The 19,427-nt window shown below is 64.0% G+C and overlaps 1 protein-coding gene across 1 annotated transcript in view; it reads left to right on the top strand.

The window, feature by feature from the left end:
• JPH1 (junctophilin 1) overlaps positions 1-4,904 on the top strand; it is a 44,950-nt gene extending 40,046 nt beyond the window's left edge. Inside the window, exons 4-6 of the mRNA XM_029069337.1 lie at positions 936-1,504; positions 3,036-3,131; positions 3,265-4,904. Coding sequence (XP_028925170.1) covers positions 936-1,504; positions 3,036-3,116 — 650 coding nt within the window. The 3' untranslated portion in view covers positions 3,117-3,131; positions 3,265-4,904. The remainder of the gene's footprint in view (positions 1-935; positions 1,505-3,035; positions 3,132-3,264) is intronic.
• Positions 4,905-19,427: the final 14,523 nt, after the last annotated feature.

Raw genomic sequence — 19,427 nt, forward strand, 5'->3', positions numbered from 1 at the left:
CCAAGCGCTGGGGAGAGGACAGTAGAACAATAAACGGACACATTCCCTGCCCGCAACGAGCTGACGGTCCAGAGATCAGTCAGCTGTATTTACTGAGCGCTTGCTGGGTGCGGAGCGCCGCGCTAAGCGCTGGGGAGAGGACAACACGACGATAAAGAGACACATTAATAATAATAATGTTGGCATCTGTTAAGCGCTCACTACGTGCCGAGCACCGTTCTAAGCGCCGGGGGAGATACGGGGTCATCGGGTTGTCCCATCTGGGGCTCACGGTCAGTCCCCATTTTACGGATGAGGGAACTGAGGCCCAGAGAAGTGAAGTGACTCGCCCGCAGTCACCCGGCTGACAGGCGGCAGAGCCGGGATTCGAACCCATGCCCCCGACTCCCAAGCCCGCGCTCTTTCCACTGAGCCACGCTACGTTCCCCGCCCGTAACGAGCTGACAGCCTGGGGTGAGGAGGGAGGCGGGCGATAATATGAATAAATAAATGACGGAGGTGGACCTAAGCGAGGAGCCGCGTGGCTCGGTGGCAAGTGCCCGGGCTTGGGAGGTCACGGGTTCTGATCCCGGCCCCGCCGCCGGTCAGCTGGGTGACTTCGGACCAGTCGCTTCACTCCTCCGGGCCTCGGCGACCTCGTCTGTCAAACGGGGGTGAGGACGGGGAGCCCCACGGGGGACCACCCGATCACCTCGTATCTACCCCAGCGCTTAGAGCAGGGCTTGGCTCGTAGGAGACGCTTGACGGGTACCACCGTTATCATTATTATTATTATTATTATTATTAAGCGGCGCGGGACGGGGAGGGGGGATGAAGAAAGGGGGCGAGTCAGAAGGGAGGGGGAGAAGAGGAGGGCGCAGTCAGGGAAGGCCCCCGGGAGGAGGCGGGCCTGACTCTCTCTCTCTCTCTCTCCCCCCGTCCCCCGTCTCTTCGAGGCCCCGATTACATCAAACAGAGGTTCCAGGAGGAGGTGGGCGGCCCCGAGGAGAAGGCCGAGGACAAGGCCCCCGAAAAGCCCGCCTCTCCCAAGGAGTCCCCCCACTTCTACCGGAAAGGCACGACCCCCCCGAGCTCGCCGCAGCCCAGCCCCAAGCGCGCCCGCTCGCCCCGGCCCCCGTCGCCCAAGCCCCCCGCCGCCAAGAGGCCCAACCCCAGCCCCGGCCCGGCCCCCAAGCCCCCTCCGCCGCCCGCCCCCGGCCCGGCCTCCAGGTCCGCCGCCCGCCACAATCCCTCCGGCCCGGGCGACGGCGAGCTGCACGCCCAGTACCACGGCTACTACGTCAAGGTCGGCGCCCCGCGGCACCCGCCGGAGGACGACGACGGCGCCGCCGACCCCCAGCCCGCGGCCCCCGGCCCGCCGCGCCGGCCCCCCCGGGCCGGGCCCGCGCCCCCCCCCCCCGCCCGGGAAGGCCGGCCCGAGCCCCGGCCCAAGGCGTCCGAGCTGACGGCGTCCAAGAGTCCGGCCCGCAACGGCTCGCCCCCCGTGGACGGGGAGGACAACTCGGTCAGTGTCCCCGGGGCGGCGCGGGAGGTCCGGCGGCGCGGGCGGGGGACGGGGCCCGGATCCCCATTTTACGACGAGGAGACCGAGGCCCGGCGACCCTTAGTGACTCGCCACCCCCGCCGGCCAGCCAGCCGCGGAGCGGGCGGGGGGGGGCCGGGATGAGGACCCGGGTCCCCGGGCTCCCGGCCGCCCCGAGGACGCGAGGCCCTCTCCCCACCCCTTCCCGGATGGCCGGCGGCCTCGGGCTCGGCCGACCGGGCGGGGATCGTGCCCCTTCGGTCGCGCTCCGGTCCGCGCCCGAGCGCTCGGCGCGGCGCTCCCCGAGCGCTCGGTAGGTACGACGGACGGACCGACTGACTGACCGAGCCGACCCCGGCGAGGTGGAGAAGCGAGCCGGCCCCCCCGGAGCCCACCGCCCAGCTCCTCGACGGCGTCGTTTCCATCCCCCGCCTCCCCGTCCTGGCCTCCGACTCCCCCCTCGGCCCTCCGCCGTCCGGCCCGGGCCCCCTCCGCCCGAGGTCGCCCGCCCCCCCGCCCGCCCTCTCGCCGAATCCGGCGGCCTCCTCTCCGTCCTGACCCCGCTCCGCCTCCCGGCGGCCTCCGAAGCCGCGGACCGCCCGCCGCCGCCTCCCGGAAGCCCTCGCTAGCCTCGGTTTCTCTCGGGGCCCCCTCCTCCGCCTCCCACCCCCCCCGGCTTTGGCGGGGGCGTCCTCGGGGCTCAGCCCCCGAACCCCTCCTCGCAGACCTCGGCCCCCGCCGGCCCGACCGTGACGTCCACGGGTCCCTCTCCGACCCCGATCTCTCCTCCTCCGCGGTCCCGCCTCTCCTCCTGCCCCGGGTCGTCCCTCTCCCGGATGTCCCGCCGCCGCCTCGGACTCACCCTGTCCGAAACAGATCTCCCGGCCCCCGGGATCCTTTCGAGTGCCTCCCTTTCCTCTCCTCTCACTCATTCGATCACGTTCAGAACAGTGCTCGCCGCTTAGAACGGTGCTCGGCACATAGTATGCGCTTAACAATCACCACCGGTATTATTTACTGAGCGCCGACTTCCACGTGGGCAGGGAACGTGTCTGTTGATCCTCGTGCCGTCCCCTCCCGAGCGCTTAATACGGTGCTCTGCCCACGGGAAGCGCTCAGTAAATGCAGTCGAATGCACTGAATTTTCCTTCAGTCGTGTCTATCGACGGGTAAAACGCCGTACTAAGCGCTCGGAAGAGCTTACCGTCATCATCAGAATAAATGTGGCACTGAAGTGCTCGGGATGCGGACGAGTGGCAGAGCCGGGATCAGAAGCCACGACCCTCTGACTCCCGGGCCCGGGCTCTCCGCAACCTGGCTACGCTGTTTCCCCTGTGGGCAGAGCGCCGTGCTGAACGCTTGGGAGAGTAGGATATGACGGTCGAACAGGCCTATTATTCCCCGCCCGCAACGAGCCGACGGTCCAGAGGGCCCCGGGACGGGGGCGGGGAGCGGGGCCGGCCCCCCGCCCGCCCCCCGCGAGCCAGGACGGTGTCGTGTGCTTGGTTCCCAGGGCCCCAACTCCGTGGTCATCGTCCTGGTCATGCTGCTCAACGTCGGGGTGGCCATCCTCATCGTTCATTTCCTCACCTGACCGGGCCTCGGGCAGGTAAGGCCTCGGACCCCGGGGTCCCTCCGCTCGCGTCCCGGCGGTCGGCCCGGGGCGGGGGATGGAGGGAGGGTGGTCCCGGCCCACCGACCCAGGGGCGCCGTCCGGTTTCTCTCTCCCCCCCCCCCCCCAGTTCTCCGCACGTCCCCGCGGCCCGAGACGGGAGGGCCGTGGCCCGAGAGAGCCTGAGGACGCCGGCCGGAGGGACCCGCCGGGCCCGCCCGGCACCGAGCCGCCCGCCCGAGGTCCCGCCGAGACCAGACCGGGTGCCCGGGTCGCGCCGGACGGCCGGAGCTCGCGCCCGCCGGCGCCCGCCTGCTCCTTTTGCCGCCCGCCTGCCTGTGCATGGTTCTGTCTGTTCGCCGGGGAGGGGCCGGGGTGGGCGAAGTCCTGGGGGGAAGGGGGGTGGCGACGTCCGAGGCGGAGAAGGGATTTTCGATCGACCGCTCCGAGGCCCGAGCCGGGCCGGGGGGGACGGCGGGGTCCCCTCCGTCCCCCTGAAGCCAAGCGGGCCCCGGGGGTCCCAACGCGGGGCGGGGCCGGCGACCGGCTCGAACGGGCGTCCCGGAGGCCGAGGGAGCCGCCGATGACCGTGACCGCTCGCCGGGCCCGGCTCCCGGGCGGGACGGACCTCCGTCGGCCAGAGAGGGTCACCTCGCCCGGCTTCGGGATCCCACCCTGCCTCCTCCGCGGGCCTCGGGTTTTCTCTCTCTCCTTTAAAAGCCTCAGATATTCTTCTGGGGGCGGCGGATCCCTCGGGGCCGAGATGGGGCTTCCTCGGGGTGGGGGAGGCGACCTCGCCTCCTGGGTCTCCCGGGGGACCGGCCCGGGCACGCAGGCCCGGGGTGTCCCACCAGCGGAGGCGGGGTGAGCGTTCGAAAAGACCGAGAGAAGCCGGGGGAAGGATCTGGGGGCGTTTTTCCACGTGCTGCATGTGATTTAACGGAGATTTCTCCTTGCGACCGCTTTTCGATCTCACGGGAGCGGAGACCGGCCTAGGGCTCCGACCCGACGCTTCGGAACCACGAGCCGCCCCCGGGGCAGCGGTGGCGTGGTAGGGTGTTTTTGTTGGGTTTTGGGTTCTTTTCTTTTCCGCAGAGATTCACGGTACGTCGAGGGTCCCGGGGGTGGCCGAGACGCGGCGCGGGAGCGAGCCGAGACGACCCGTCTCGGATTTTTATTTATTTCTTGTTTTTTAATCGCGCTTTTGACTTCTCTCCAGTTAGGCGGGGGCGTTTTCAAACCCGAGCCGTTTCGAATCTCCCGGCGTCCGACAGGCCGCCCCCCCCGGTCCCCTCCGGCCCCTTGGAAAAGCCGATTTTGTTGGGTGTGCGTGTGGTTTTTTTTTTGTTTTTTTTTTTCCTAATGGAAATAATTCTCCCGAGACGGGTGTTTAAAATGCTCGGAGGGGTCCGGACCGCCTACGACTCCCGCCAAACGTTTTTAAACCGGAGAGGGCGGGACCGTCCATTTATAAATATACGTCCGATTTATAAGCTTTTTTAGAAACGAGGCTCAGAGGCGCAGATGTGGGTATTTTTCTAAGCCGCGCTCAGCTGTATTTTCCACGAAAGGCTATTTATAACGGGTCGTTCTACTGTACACTACCTTTCGGACGGCACACGGAACTGTGTCTGGCGAACGTTTCTTGCCGTGAGAGACCTTTTTACCGACAGGTCATCCTCTTATTTATAACCCCCGCCTCCCCGGCGCGCGTCCCGTACGGTTCCCCCCGCTGTTTCTGCTCCGATTAAAACGACGTTGGTTCTTGCAGCGCGGCGGGTACGTGCCTTTACTCCAGCCGTTTCGAACTCGCCCGGCTCGGGGGCCGAGAGAGCCGGGATGTCAGACTCACTGGGACCGGGCCTCGGTTTCCCTCGTCCGTCGAACGGGGGCGGAGACCGTGAGCCCCACGTGGGGCGGGGACGGTGTCTGACCCCATTTGCCCGAATCCACGCTGTAAGTGCTTAACGGGTGCCATTATCGTGATCGTCATTATCATTACGCTGGTCTCCCCGGTTCATCGTCTCGGGGGTCAGGCGGGCCGCAACCCAGGGCCCGAGAGAGTAGCGGGAACGAGGGTCTCGCTCTCCGGCCTCGAACCGCTCCCTCCGGCCTCGGGGGCGGAGGGGCAGGAGCCTGGGGTGGGGAGGGCTCCGGGGAGGGTCCTCGGCCTTCGGAAACGGGCCGGGAGAGGAGGAAGGGGAGGCGATCGCCGCGGTCACCGCCGCAGGCGGCCCCCGGGGGATGGGGCCGCGCGCCTCGACGGGGCCCGGAGAACCTCGTCGGAGCCTGGGGGACGACGTCGCCGTGGCGCTGCCGTCCCAGCCCCGCCTGAGCCCCCGCCTCGGCCTCCACCCTCCCGGGGACGGCGGTGAACGGCCCCGAGGAAATCCCGCCCCCTGCCTCAGTGACCCCCTCCCCGGGGCCAACAGTAAGTAGCCCCAAAGGAACGCCCGCCACCTGCCTCAGTATCCCCCCCCCCCCCCCGGAGAGACGGGTAAGCGGCCCCAGGGGAAAACCACTTTCGACCGACCTCGGTGGCCCCCTCCCGGAGAGAGCGGTAAAGAGCCCCGAAGGAACACCACCTCCCGCCCCAGGAACCCTCTTCCAGGGAGAGCAGTAAACAACCCCCGAGAAACCCCACTTCCTGACCCATTGACCCCCACCCAGGGAGACCAGTAAGTAGCCCCGAAGAGAGCGGCAAACATCTCCAAAGGAACACCGCCTCCTACTCCAGTAACCCAGCTAAGCGCCTAGTCCAGTGCTCTGCACATAGTAGGCGCTCAATTAATACGATTGAATGACCGAACGAGACGCAGCATGGCCTAGGGGGGAGAGCCCGGGCTTGGGAGCGGGTTCTAATCCCGGCTCCGCCACCCCTCTGCTCCGTGACCTCGGCCAAGTCGCTTCTCTCCTCTGAGCCTCGGTGACCTCGTCTGGAAAATGGGGATGGAGACCGCGAGCCCCACGTGGGACGACCCGATGGCCTCGCGTCCACCCCAGCGCGTAGGACGGGGCCTGGCACGTAGTGAGCGCCTAACGGACGCCATAGTAATTGGAACCCCCTCCCGCAGAGAACGGTGAGCGGCCCCGGAGGGACACCACCTCCTGCCCGAGTGACCCCTCACGAGAGAGGGGAGGAGACGTCCCCAAGGGAAGACCACCTCCAACCCCATTCGTTCATTCGACGGTATCGACTGAGGGCTTACTACTACTAATAATAATGTTGGTATTCGTTAAGCGCCCACTATGTGCCGAGCACCGTTCTAAGCGCTGGGGGAGATACGGGGTCATCGGGTCCCACGTGAGGCTCACGGTCTTCATCCCCATTTTACAGATGAGGTCGCCGAGGCCCAGAGAAAGTGAAGCGACTCGCCCACGGTCCCCCGGCTGACGAGCGGCAGAGCCGGGATTCGAACCCGTGACCTCTGACTCCCCAGCCCGGGCTCTTTCCGCTGAGCCGCGCTGCTTCTCTACTATGTACAGGGCACCGTACGAAGCGCTCGGCACGGACAGCTCGGCGACAGACGGAGACGGGCTCAGAAACCCCTTCCCGGAGGCAGCAGGAAAGAGCCCCCAGGGACCCCCCCATCCCCCCCAACGCCTGCACATCCTGAGGAAACGAGGCAGCCCGCGCCCCCTCGCCTACCCCAGCCCCCTCCCCGCGTCTGGGGCCCGAAAAGCCTCCTTCGGGGAAGTGGAGAGGAAACGGGCCCCAGGATCGGGTCGACCCCTCACAATGGCAGGGTCGCCCCTTCCCGAGGGGGAGACCCTCGGGGGGGGCGAGGGTCCGGGAGGGGGTGGGCAGGAGGGAAACCCCCCTCGTCCATCTGGCCTTGGGCCCCGGGTCGCGGACCAGCCCGGCGGCACGTTCTCTGTGAGACGGACGGGGCCGGGGGAGGGGCCTTCATTCGTTCAGTCGCTCGTCCGTTCAGCCGTATTTATTGAGCGCTTACCGCGCGCGCGGAACGCCGGCCCAAGGGCCCTTTTCCAAACGGACGCCAGCACGTGTACGCACCTCACGCCACGCGGCCCGTGATGCCCCGGCGGGATGTCCGGGCCCCGGCCGACCCGAGGGAACGATGACGGCGATGGTATTGGTTAAGCGCTTACGAGGGGCCGGGCACCGTACTAGGCGCCGAGGTGGGTACAGGCAAATGGGTTGCCGTACGGTCCCTGTCCCACGTGGGGCTCGAAGTCTCCGTCCCCATTTTACGGACGAGGGGACGGAGGCACGGAGAAATGAAGTGACTTGCCCGGGGTCACTCGGCAGACGGGTGGCGGAGCCGGGATTAGAACCCATGACCTTCTGACTCCCTGGTCCCGTCTCTAGCCTCTACGGGGACGGGGGGAGACGCTCGTACTCATTTATTCGTTAGAAATTACTCATTTACTCCTATTCGTGTCCGCCTCCCCCTCTAGGCCGTAAGCTCGGGATGGGCAGGGAACGTGTCTACCGACTCCGTTATACTGCACTCCGCGGACGGGGACCGCGTCCGACCTAATTGACCTGTACCTGCCCCAGCGCTCAGTACAGGGTTTAAGCGCTTAATGAGTACCAGAAAACAAACCATAAATACGACCGACTGACCGACTTGTAGTGGTCTCCTCCTGCAGCCCAGCCCACCCACCCCGCTCTTCTAAGACCAGTTTACGCTCCATACATAGCGTAATCTCATCTATCTCACCGCCGACACTTTTCCCACGTAATAATGATGGTACTTGTTAAGCGCTTACTATGTGCCAAGCGCTGTTCTAAGCGCTGGATAGCCTCCCTCTGGCCCGGAACTCCCGGCCGACGCGTGAAAAGTCACCCCCCCCCCCCCCCCATGCAAGCCTTATTAAAACCGCATCTCCTCCAAGAGGCCTTCCCCGGCGCTCACTGCGTGCGGAGCACTGTCCCGATCGCTTGGGAGAGCACAATACGACCAGAAACAGCCCACAACACGCTGACCGTCTTCCGGGCCTCTAAACCTCGGTCGTCTCTTCTGCAAAATGGGATTCAATCCCTGCTCTCCCTCCTTGTTCCCTGAGCTCCGTGCGGGACCTGATGATCCGGGATCTCGCATCGTCTTGGGAAGCGGCACGGCGTAGTGGGTAGAGCCCGGGCCCGGGGGTCAGAAGGACCCGGCTTCCCCTCCCGGCTCCTCCCCGTCTCTGCTGCGTGGCCTTGGGCAAGTCACTTTACTTCTCGGGGCCTTGGTTCCCTCATCCGGAAAACGGGGGTGAAGACTGTGAGCCCCGGGTGGGACAGGGACTTTGCGTCCAACCCCGGCGCTTAGGACGGGGCCTGGCACATAGGGAGCGCTTAACGGTTACCATTTTTATTATCATTACCTAGTTTGCCCGGTCTGGCTCCGAGAAGCTTCATTCATTCGTTCAGTGGTATTTATCGAGCGCGCCTACTGGGTCCGGAGCGCTCTACTGAGCGCTTGGGGGGAAGGCCAATCTAACGGCCAGGAGACCCGATCCTCTCCCACCCGCAATTCCTCCCTAGAGCGGAGGGCAGAGCACCCGGGCCCTTGCGGTCATTCGCTCGAGCGTATTTATCGAGCGCTTACTCTGTCCAGAGCCCCGTACTAAGCGCTTGGGACGTGCAATTCGGCAACAGTTGGAGACCGACGACGGTTTCCTCGTCCCCGGCCGGAGCGCTCGGCACAGAGCTCGGCGCTCGGCCCGGGGGGGCCCTCCAGGTACGTGGGACGGCTTGAGACGGAGACCGGGGGACGGACGTCAGCCAGTGGCCCCGTCCCACCTGTCCCTTTCTATTTCTGGGTCGGCACATCGGACCCTTCCACCTTTCACCAGAACATCTGATCTCCCTGGACGCTGCCGGAGTTAACCCTCGCTCGTCCGGGCGGCCCCCGGGGGCCGGGGGTGGGGGCCGGTGGGGGGGAGGGGGTCGTCCGAGGCCGGCCCTCCAAGGTTAGGCTGCTCGCCACCCACCTGCTCTCGCCCATCAAGGCGGATGCCGAGCGGCAGAGCCGGAGGCCGCGAGCCGGGTAAAGATAGAGCGAGCCGGGGTGCCCGGGGCAGCCAGCTCCGCTGGAATTAGGACGCTTCCCGCCTCCGTGCCTCGCTCCGAGCCCCCCTCCCCGCTCCCGGCCTGTCGGAGGCCTTCCGACAGGAATTTCTCGTCCCGGTGGGATCGGAGGCCCGCCGTCCCGGATAATAACGATAATCTTGGTATCTGTTAAGCGCTTACTGCGTGCCAGGCACTTTGCCACGGCGCAAATCGGGTGGGCCACGGTCCCTGTCCCGCGAGGGGCTCACGGTCACATTCCCCATTTTACAGATGAGGGAACTGAGGCGCAGAGAAGCAAAGGGGCTTGCCCCGGGTCACACAGCGGGCGGGTGGTGGAGAGAGCTCAGGGAATCGGAGGATCGGGGGTCCAGTTCCGGGTCTGCCGCTCGCCCGCTGCGTGACCTCGGACGAGTCGATTGACTCAGACGGTAAGCTGGTCCTCCGGACCGTCCGTCCGTCGTGTCCGTCGTACCGTGGCGGTGGACGCTCCCGAGCGCTCAGAACGGCGCTGCGCGCACAGTAAGCGCTCAGAGATACGATCGATCGATTGAATTGGCTTCCCTGGGCCTCGGTTCCCTCTCCCGGAAAATGGGCTCTGGATACCCGTTCCCTCCCTTAGACTGCGATCCCCGCGTGGAACGGAGGCTATTTCTGATTGGATTGGATTTCCTAACACGGCACTTCCTGCAGCGCTTGGCACACAGTAAGCGTTTGACAAATAGCACACTGAGCTCCCTGAAGCTGAGGGAGTGGGATTTGAGGGTGGGAGCGGGGGCGAGGGGCGGGGCCGGGCCCTTCTGGCGGGGTCTGAGTCCTTTCCAAAGGAAGGGGGCCGCGAGGGAACGCGCGGGAGCCGGGCGGGGGGGGGGGGGGGGGTCGCTCGGAATGTCTGGGGCGAGGGGTTTCCGCCGGGAATTCTGGACCTCCATCTCGCCTATTTCGGCACCGACCTCTCGCCCACGTCTCGCCTCTGGCCCGGGACGCCCTCCTCCCCCTCCTCAGATCCGACGACGGGAGCGGCCGGCGTCCCCGATTCGATCTTAATCAATCAGTTGGTCTTCACCGGGCGCCTCCCGTGTGCCGAGCGCTCGGGAGAGCACAGTAGAGTCGGTGGGTATGATCCCCGTCCTCGAGGAGCTTAGAATCTAGGAGACGGACACTGAGATGATAGGGAACCAGCTTGGCCTAGTGGAAAGGGCCCGGGCTCTGGGTTTTAATCCCGGCTCCGCCACCTACCTGCCGTGTGAGCTTGGTCAAGTCACTCCTCCGGGCCTCAGTTCCCTCATCTCTAAAACGGGGATGAAGACCGGGAGCCCCACGTGGGCCAGTGGACTCTATCCAACCCGATCACCTCGGATCTACCCCAGCGCTTAGAAAACGGAGTTAGCGCTCGGCAAATTCCATCATTCTTATTTTATAAAACGCAGCCAGGGGAAGCGGCAAGAGGGTGAGGTTACGGACAGGTGCTCATCGCCGGGGATTCTTCCCGTTACTCCGATTCACCCCGCATCCGGCCGGCTCTTGGGGGTCCAACCCGCTCCTAACCCTCACTGGCTCCTACCGTCAGTGCCCGAACTCGGAAATGGCCTCTGCCGAGCGAGGCCTTCGGTACGGCGTCCGACCCAGCCACGCGCCCAAGACGGAATGCGAAACGCCGGCCCGGAGGCGCGCGGCACCGTCCGGACGGCCTCCGCCGGAATCCGCCGGGTTCTCACGGCCCCCACGGCGAGCCAGACACTGAAATCGGGGCCCGGGGGCGTCTCCTGGTTCTATACCGCGGGGTTTTCCTCCTCCGGCTCCTCGGGGACGATCCGAGGCGTCCCGTGAAATGAACGGCTCCGAACGTTTCGCAGAGAGGTCGCCCTCCCCGGCGTGCTAAGGGATGGGCCCGGGGAGGGCTCCTGGCAGAAGAGGCAGAAGAGAAGCAGAGTGGCCTAGTGGATAGAGCCCGGCCCGGGAGTCAGAAGGACCTGGGTTCTAATTCCACCCGCCATTTGTCCGCCGTGTGGCCCTGGGCAAGTCACTTCACTTCTCCGCACCTCAGTTCCCTCATCTGGAAAATGGGGATTGAGACTGTGAGCCCCATGGGGGACGGGGATTGCGTCCAACCCGATTTGCCTGTATCCACCCTAGTTCCTAGTACGGTGCCTGGCACATGGTAAGCGCTTAACAAATACCACAATTATTATCATGATTATTGCTCTCTGGGCCTCAGTTACCTCATCTGGAAAATAGGGACCGTATCCGACCTGATTAGCTAACGTCAAACACCAGCGCTTAGTACGATGCCTGGCACATAGCAGGCGCTTAACAAATACCACAGTTATTATCATTATTCTAATTATTCTCTGAGCCTCATCTGGAAAACGGGGACCGTATCCAACCTGATCAGCTCGTATCTTCCCCGGCGCTTAGCACGATGCCCGGCACGCAGTCAGGGCTTAACAAATACCACAGTTATCGTCATCCTTCTTCTTCTCCGGGCCTCGGTCACCTCGCCTGCAAAACGGGGACCGTATCTGTCCCGACGGGCCCGCATCCACCCCGGCGGTCGGTACGGTGCCAGGCGCTCAGTAAGCGCTCGACGGATCCCATCAAAAAAAAGGAGGGGAGGGTCTGAGAGGTGTCCCCAGGCCCGGGAGGTTTTCGGCGGAGCCCGTTTCGGGGAGCGGATGGCCCGGCCGCCCACGGGGGGACAGAGGAGACGAGCGGCGCGGCTTCTCTCCCACCGGCCATAAGGGTGCGAGGCAGAAAGGAGGAAGGGGCGCGGGCCGGGAGGAGCCGGCGCGGGTGTCGAGATCCGACAGACGGGCCTCGCCGCCATCGGCTGCCCACCCCGAGGCTCGACCCTCTGGCGATCCGCTCCCCCCGGGGCAGAGGCGGCGAGGTTCCCGCCCGCGGGGACCGCCAACTCCCTGACGGTGATGCGGTGTCCGGCCGGGGAGGGCCACAGAGCGGCGGCCAGCCGACAATGACTCTCGCCCCCTTCGAAGCCTTATCGGAGGCCCGCCTCCTCCCAGAGGCCTTCCCTGACTGCGCCCTCCTCTCGTCCCACCCGCTTCTGCGTCACCCCGACTCGTTCCCTTTCTTCACCCCCCCCCCCCCCCCCAGGCCCTCGCCGCTTACATCCACATCCCTCATTGATTTATTTCGATCTGTGTCCGTCTCCCCCCACCCCCGTTGTGGCCAGGGATTGCTGTTGCATTGTCCTCTCCCGAGGCCTTAGTCCAGTGCTCCGCACGCGGTAAGCGCTCAATAAATACGTCGGAACGAAGCGGCGGGTCCCAGTGGTAAACCCACAGGCCCGGGAGTCGGAGAACCTCGGCCCGTCATTCGGTCAATTGTATTTATTGAGCGCTTACTGCGTGCACAGCACTGTAATAAGCGCTCGGGAGAGGACAGTGGAACAATAAACAGACGCAGGTTAGGACCTGGGTTCTAATCCTGTTCCACCGCTTACCCGCTGGGTGACTAAAGTCAGATCACTTGAGTAGACTCCGGTCCCCCTCTAGACTGTAGATTCATAATGGGCAGGCAGTAAGTCTGTTTACTGTCATAGACTCTCCTAAGCACTTAAGACAGTGCCCTGCACACAGTAAACGCTAACAAAAGATGATCGAATGAGTGAATGAATGAATGAACTTCTCTGGGCCTCAGTTCCCTCACCTGCAAAATGGAAATTCAATCCCCATTCTCTCTCCTACTTAGACTGGAAGCCCCATGTTGGACCTGATGATAACAACAATAATAATAATAACTGTGGTATCCGTTAAGCGCTCACTAAGTGCCAAGCACTGTTTTAAGCGCCAGGGTAGATACAAGGTCATCAGGTTGGACGCAGTCCTTGTCCCTCATGGGGCTCATAGTCTTCATCCCCATTTTACAGATGAGGGAACTGAGGCCCCAGAGAAGTGAAGTGACCCAAGGCCACCCATCAGACACGTGGCAGAGTCGGGATTAGAACCCACGACCTCCGACTCCCAGGCCAGTGCCCTTCCCACTGGGCCAAGCTTGGATCTACTCCAGCGCTCGATACAGTGCTTTGGCACGTCGTAAGCGCATAGCAACAACCCCCGTTCTTAAAATCCGCAATTATCATCTTCCGGGGCTCCGTTTCGGAGACCCTCGGGTTACGTGAGCTCACTGGGGGAGCCTCCCCCCGCCGACCACAACGTACAGCATCAGTCGGCCGGGACGGATCTTTTTTCCCCTCTTATTCATTGTCCCGAGGTCCACGGCTTCGGTCGGAACGCAATCCCCTCTCCGGCGCCGCTCACCTGCCCCGCCTGTCAGGTCTCTGATTCCGTTCTTATCCGTTTTGGTGTCCGTTCGGGGCGTTCGCCGTTCACCCAGGTGTATTTACCGAGCGCTTCCCGAGCGCGGTGCGCTCTAATAAGGGTGGGAGAGGACGATGGAGCAATAAACGGACGCGTCCCCTGCCCACATCGAGCTTGCGGTCCAGAGGGGGAGACGGACAATAAGAGAAACAGAGAAATTCCGGCTACGGACGTAAGTTCTGTGGGGCTGAGGGGGGGGGTGAATATCGGGGGCTTAAAGGAGACAAAACCCAGCGCCCCGACAACGCAGAAGGGAGCGGGAGAAGAGGAAAGGGGGGCTCAGTCAGGGAAGGCCTCCGGGAGGAGACGGGCCTCCGATAAGGCTTCGAAGGGGGAGAGAGTCGTCGTCCGTGGGGTCCGAGGAGGGAGGGCGTGCCGGGCCGGAGGCGGGCCGCGGGCCGGGGGTCGGCGGCGACACGGACGAGACGGGGGCCCGGGGAGGAGGTCGGCATCGGGGGAGCGGAGCGTGCGGGCCGGGTCGGAGGAGGAGAGAAGCGAGGCGAGGTAGGAGGGCATCGAGGACCTTCAAGCCGACTGTGAGGAGTTTCTCTCGGATGCGGAGGCGGATGGGCAACCGCTGGAGGTTCTCGAGGAGTGGGTTGAGCACCCAACGTGCGCAGAGCGCTATTCTTAGGGCGGGGGCGAACACCAACAGATGGTATCTCTCCCTCCCTCGGCCGCCATCACGCGGAAATCAGAGGCGGCGGGCAGCCGGAGTGTCGATCGCACGCTCCCGTGTGCTGAACGCTGGGGTTGAGATCATCGGAATAGCCCGATCTCCTATGGGGCTCCCGTTCTCAGCAGAAGGATTTTATTTCAGCCCCCATCTTGCGGATGGGGAAATGGGAGGCTAAGAGAGAGGCTAAGCGACTTGTCTGAGGTCACGCAGCGGGCCGGGGGCGGACCCGGGACTCCTCCCTCCTGGGCCCTTGCTCTTCCCACTGGGCCACGCTGTCTTAGGGGGGGTCGGTTCGGGGCCGTCCAGCTCTCAAGACGGGCCTCTTGGCGTGGCTCACGTGGCCACCTCGACCTCGTCTAACTCGCCACCGGCCCCCGGCCCGGAACGCCCTCCTTCCTCGAATCCCCCAGCCCACCCCTCTCCCTCCGCTTCAAAGCCTGATCCAAGGCCCGTCTCCTCCCGGAGGCCTTCCCCGACTGCGCCCTCCCTTTCTCCCGCTCCCTTCTACGTCCCCCCGACTCGCCCCCTTTCTTCATCCCCCCCTCCCAGCCCCGCCGCTTACGTCCACATCCGTCATTCAATTTATTTCCATTCACGTCCGTCTCCCCCTCTGGACCACGAGCTTGTTTCGGGCAGGGCAGGGATCCGTTTACTCTTCTACAGTCCTCCCCCAAGTGCCTAATCCGGTGCCCAGCACGCAGTAGGCGCTCGGTAGGCACCATCGACCGACCGAATGGCCGGACTCTCCCCCTGAGCCCGGCCGGGTCGCGGTGACCTACATGCGGCCGAGGGAAGCGGCCGGAGGGCCGTTGCTGGTCAGCCACGGGGACCCTAATTAGCAGGGCTGAAGGGAAGATCGATAATTCCCCGGCCGATCGGGGGACGGCGTCGCCCACGGGCGCTGGGGAGACGGGGGGAGGCTCAGCCCCGGCCCCCCGGTCCCCGAGGCTCCGGGAAACCTAACCCTGGAGAGAGAGGTCCAAGACTCCCCACGTCCGTTCCCGCTCCTCCGCCGACTCAGCTGGCCGCCCCGGGGAGGGGGAGGCGGCCGAGCGTCAGGCCTCGGGCCCGCCGACCTGACGGAGGATCCTCGCCAGCCTCGGACGGATCCCGGCCAATCCCCCTCGGCGCGCCAACCCCCCGTGCCCGCGGCGGAGAGTTCGAATGAAGGGCGAGGGACGGAGGGCGCCTCGGGAGCCGCCGGGGCCCGGATGGCAGCCGGTCGCTTGACGCTTGGCAGGCTCGCCGGGCGGCTTAATGCCATCTCCCCGGGGCCGGGCGGTCACTCCCGGCCGGGGGCGACGGGGCCCGGACGGGCCAACGGGGTCTTCCTCCGTCTCCACACCCCCTGCCCCGGGCACAGATCTCGGCACTGGGGAAGAAGAGGAGGAGGAGGAGGAGGAGGAGAAGGACGAAGACCAGGATGAGGACGAGGAGGACGAAGACAGACAAGAAAGAGAAGGAGAAAGGGCCTGGAGGACAGAGCACTGTCCTGGGAGTCCCAGGACCCGGGTTCCAATCCCGACGCCACCACCGGCCTGCCGCGTGACCTTGGATAAGTCGTTTAACAATGTCGTCGGCCTCCTCGTCCGGTAAAATGAGGATTCGATGCTCATTCTAACCCCCTGCTTAGACGGAGAGGGTAGCTTGTATCTACCCCAGTGCTCGGTACGGTGGCTGGCACATAGAAAGTGTTTAAAAAATACCAGAAGAGAGGACCCTGTCCGACCTGATTATCTTCTGCGTACTCCAGCACTCGGTGCGGTGTTTAGCGGCCAGTCGATCGAGTCAGCTGATGGAGGGGGAAGGGCTTCCTTGGGAATAATAATAATTGTGGCATTTGTTAAGCGCTTACTATTAGAGAAGCAGCGTGGCTCAGTGGAAGGAGCCCGGGTTTGGGAGTCAGAGGACGTGGGTTCTAATCCCGGCTCCTCCGCTTGTCAGCTGTGTGACTTTGGGCGAGTCACTTCTCTGGGCCTCAGTGACCTATCTGTCAAATGGGGATGAAGACTGTGAGCCCCACGTGGGACAACCTGACGACCGTGTATCTCCCCCGGGGCTCAGAACGGCGCTTGGCACATAGTAAGCGCTTAACAAATACCAACATTATTATTACACGTCAGGCCCCATTCTAAGCACTGGGGTGGATACAGGCTAATCGGGTGGGACACAGTCTCTGCCCCACATAGGATTCACGGTCTTCATCCCCATTTTCGAGATGAGGGAACCGAGGCCTAGAGAAGCGAAACGACTGGCCCAAGATCACTCAGCAGGCAAATGGCAGAGACAGGAGTAAAAAAACCCCAACATGTTGGTATTCGTTAAGCGCTGACTATGTGCAGAGCACCGTTCTAAGCGCTGGGGGGAGATCCGGGGTCATCGGGTTGTCCCACGTGAGCCTCACAATCTTCATCTCCATTTTCCAGATGAGGTGACCGAGGCCCAGAGAAGTGAAGTGACACGCCCACGGTCACACAGCGGACAAGCGGCAGAGCCGGGGTTCGAACCCACGACCTCCGACTCCCGGCCCGGGCCCTTTCCACCGAGCCGCGCTGCTTCTCCCGAGTAGGCCTGAGAAAGCGGCGGGGAGCTGCGGGGAGGCGGCGTGGCCCGAGGAAGGGGCGTGGAGCCCGAGTCAGGACGCCCGGGTTTCCAGGCCCAGCGGATTACGAAGCCAACGTTAGCGGGGATCGCCCCGGGCCGGCAAGCCTAACGATTAGGGAGTCACGGAAGGCCGCCAGCCTACGGGCTAGGGAGGGGAGGATGAGAGGACGGGAAAGCCACGGGAAGCGGCGAGGCCCGGTGGGCAGAGCCCGCACCTGGGAGTGGGAACCACCGGGCCTCTGGTCCCGGCCCCGCCACTCCTCGGCCGCGTGACCCGCCGCCTCCCCGCGCCTCCGCTCCCCCATCTGCCAGATGGGGATGAAGACCGGGAAGTGGGCCGACCTGATCACCCTGTATCTCCCCCCGGCGCTCAGGACGGTGCTCGGCACGTGGTGAGCGCTTAGCAGACCCCGACATCATTATTACCCGTGCTGCGGTTGCATCGTCTGTAAAACGGGAACTAAGACTCCGAGCCTCACGTGGGACGTAATCGTGAGAATAAAAATAATAATGGCGATGGTATTCGGTGAGCGCTCACTACGTGCCAGGCACTGCCCTGAGCGCGGGGGTGGATACGAGCAGCGTGGCTGGCGAAGCAGCGTGGCTCAGTGGAAAGAGCACGGGCTTTGGAGTCAGAGGTCATGGGTTCAAATCCCAGCTCTGCCACTTGTCAGCTGTGTGACTTTGGGCAAGTCACTTAACTTCTCGGTGCCTCAGTTACCTCATCTGTAAAATGGGGATTAAGACTGTGAGCCCCACGTGGGACAACCTGATTCCCCTGTGTCTACCCCAGCGCTTAGAACAGTGCTCGGCAGATAGTAAGCGCTTAACAAATACCAACATTATTATTATTATTATACGAGCAGATGGAGTTGGACGCAGTCGCCCGTCCCGTGTGGGGCTCCCGGTCTCGACCCCCGTTTTACAGAGGAGACGACCGAGGCCCAGGGAATTAAAGTGACTGGCTCGAGGTCACACGGCGGACAAGTGGCGGAGCCGGGATGAGAAACCGTGACCTTCTGACTCCCGGGCCTGGGCTCTACCTAATGACAGTAACGTTGGTCTCTGTTAAGCGCTTCCTATGTGCCGAGCACCGTTCTGAGCGCTGGGGGAGATTCACGGGGTCGTCGGGTCGTCCCGCGTGAGGCTCCCGGTCTTCATCCCCATTTTCCAGATGAGGGAACTGAGGCCCGGAGAAGCGAAGCGACTCGCCCGCGGTCACGCAGCTGGCGAGCGGCGGAGCCGGCATTCGAACCTAAGACCTCTGACTCCCAAGCCCGGGCTCTTTCCACTGAGCCACGGTGCCGCTCTATCTACTACACCATGCTGCTTCTGTGTCTACCCCAGCGTTTGGTATAGTGCCAGTGTTTCCGACAGTGACTGGCACAGAGTAAGCGCTTAACAGATACCATAATAATACAGTGACAGTAACGTTGGTATCTGTTAAGCGCTTACTAGGTGCCAAGCACTGTTGGGAGATTCAACAGTCATCGGGTCGTCCGACGTGGGGGGGTCACGGTCTTCGTCCCCATTTTCCCGATGAGGTCACTGAGGCCCAGACAAGTGAAGTGACTTGACCAACGTCAACGGAGCCGGGATTAGAACCCACCACCTCTGACTCCCAGGCCCGGGTTCTTGCCGCCGCTGCTTCTCCTGATAAAAAGGAGGGCCAGAGGCAGGGGGGTAAGGAGGGGTGGGGAGGGAAAGGACGGCGGCGGCCCGGCCATCGGGGGGTTCCGGGGCCAGTGGGGAGCGGCTCGAGGGGTCGCGTGATGACGGGCTACTAAAGTCCTGCCTGACTGGCCCGGATCGGGAGTGGGAGACGCCAAGAACGACTCCCCTTCCCGCCGCCCAGGGGAACGAACAGACGGCCCCGCCGGGAACGGTCCGTCAGTCGATCCGTGGTATTTATCGAGCGCTTCCTGTGTGCAGAGCACTCCGCTAAGCACCCGGGAGAGCGTACCGATGACCGTAATTATTATTACGGCACGGCTTAAACGCTTACTATGTGCCGAGCACCCTTCTCAGCGCTGCGGGAGGCCCGGGTTAGTCAGGTTGGCCCCGGCCCCCGTCCCGCACGGGGCTCACGGGAAGCAGCGCGGCTCAGTTGGAAAGAGCCCGGGCTTGGGAGTCCGAGGTCACGGGTTCGAATCCCGGCTCCGCCGCTCGTCAGCTGCGTGACCGTGGGCGAGTCGCTTCGCTTCTCCGGGCCCCAGCGACCTCATCTGGAAAATGGGGATGAAGCCTGTGAGCCTCACGTGGGACGAGCCGACTGCCCCGTATCTCCCTCAGCGCTTAGAACGGTGCTCTGCACATAGTAAGCGTTTAACAAGTACCAACGTTATTATTATCCCCGTTTTACGGACGAGGGGACCGAGGCCCAGAGAAGGGGAGGGAGTTGCCCGAGGTCACACGGCAGACGAGTGGCGGAGCCGGAATGAGAACCCGGCTCTACCCCCTAGGCCGCGCTGCTCCTCCGGCGCAACAGAGTCGGCAGACACGTCCCCCGCCCACGGCAGTGTAGAGGACGGGCCCAAAATCACGCAGAAAAGCCAACAGAGTCCACACTTCCTTCCAAAGATGGGAACGACCACCGGCTCGCAGACGGCGTGCACGGGCGCTCGAGAGACCCCAGGCCCTCCGGACCG

Source organism: Ornithorhynchus anatinus, chromosome 7 (assembly GCF_004115215.2).
Source record: "Ornithorhynchus anatinus isolate Pmale09 chromosome 7, mOrnAna1.pri.v4, whole genome shotgun sequence".
NCBI classification, from domain to species: Eukaryota; Metazoa; Chordata; class Mammalia; order Monotremata; family Ornithorhynchidae; genus Ornithorhynchus; species Ornithorhynchus anatinus.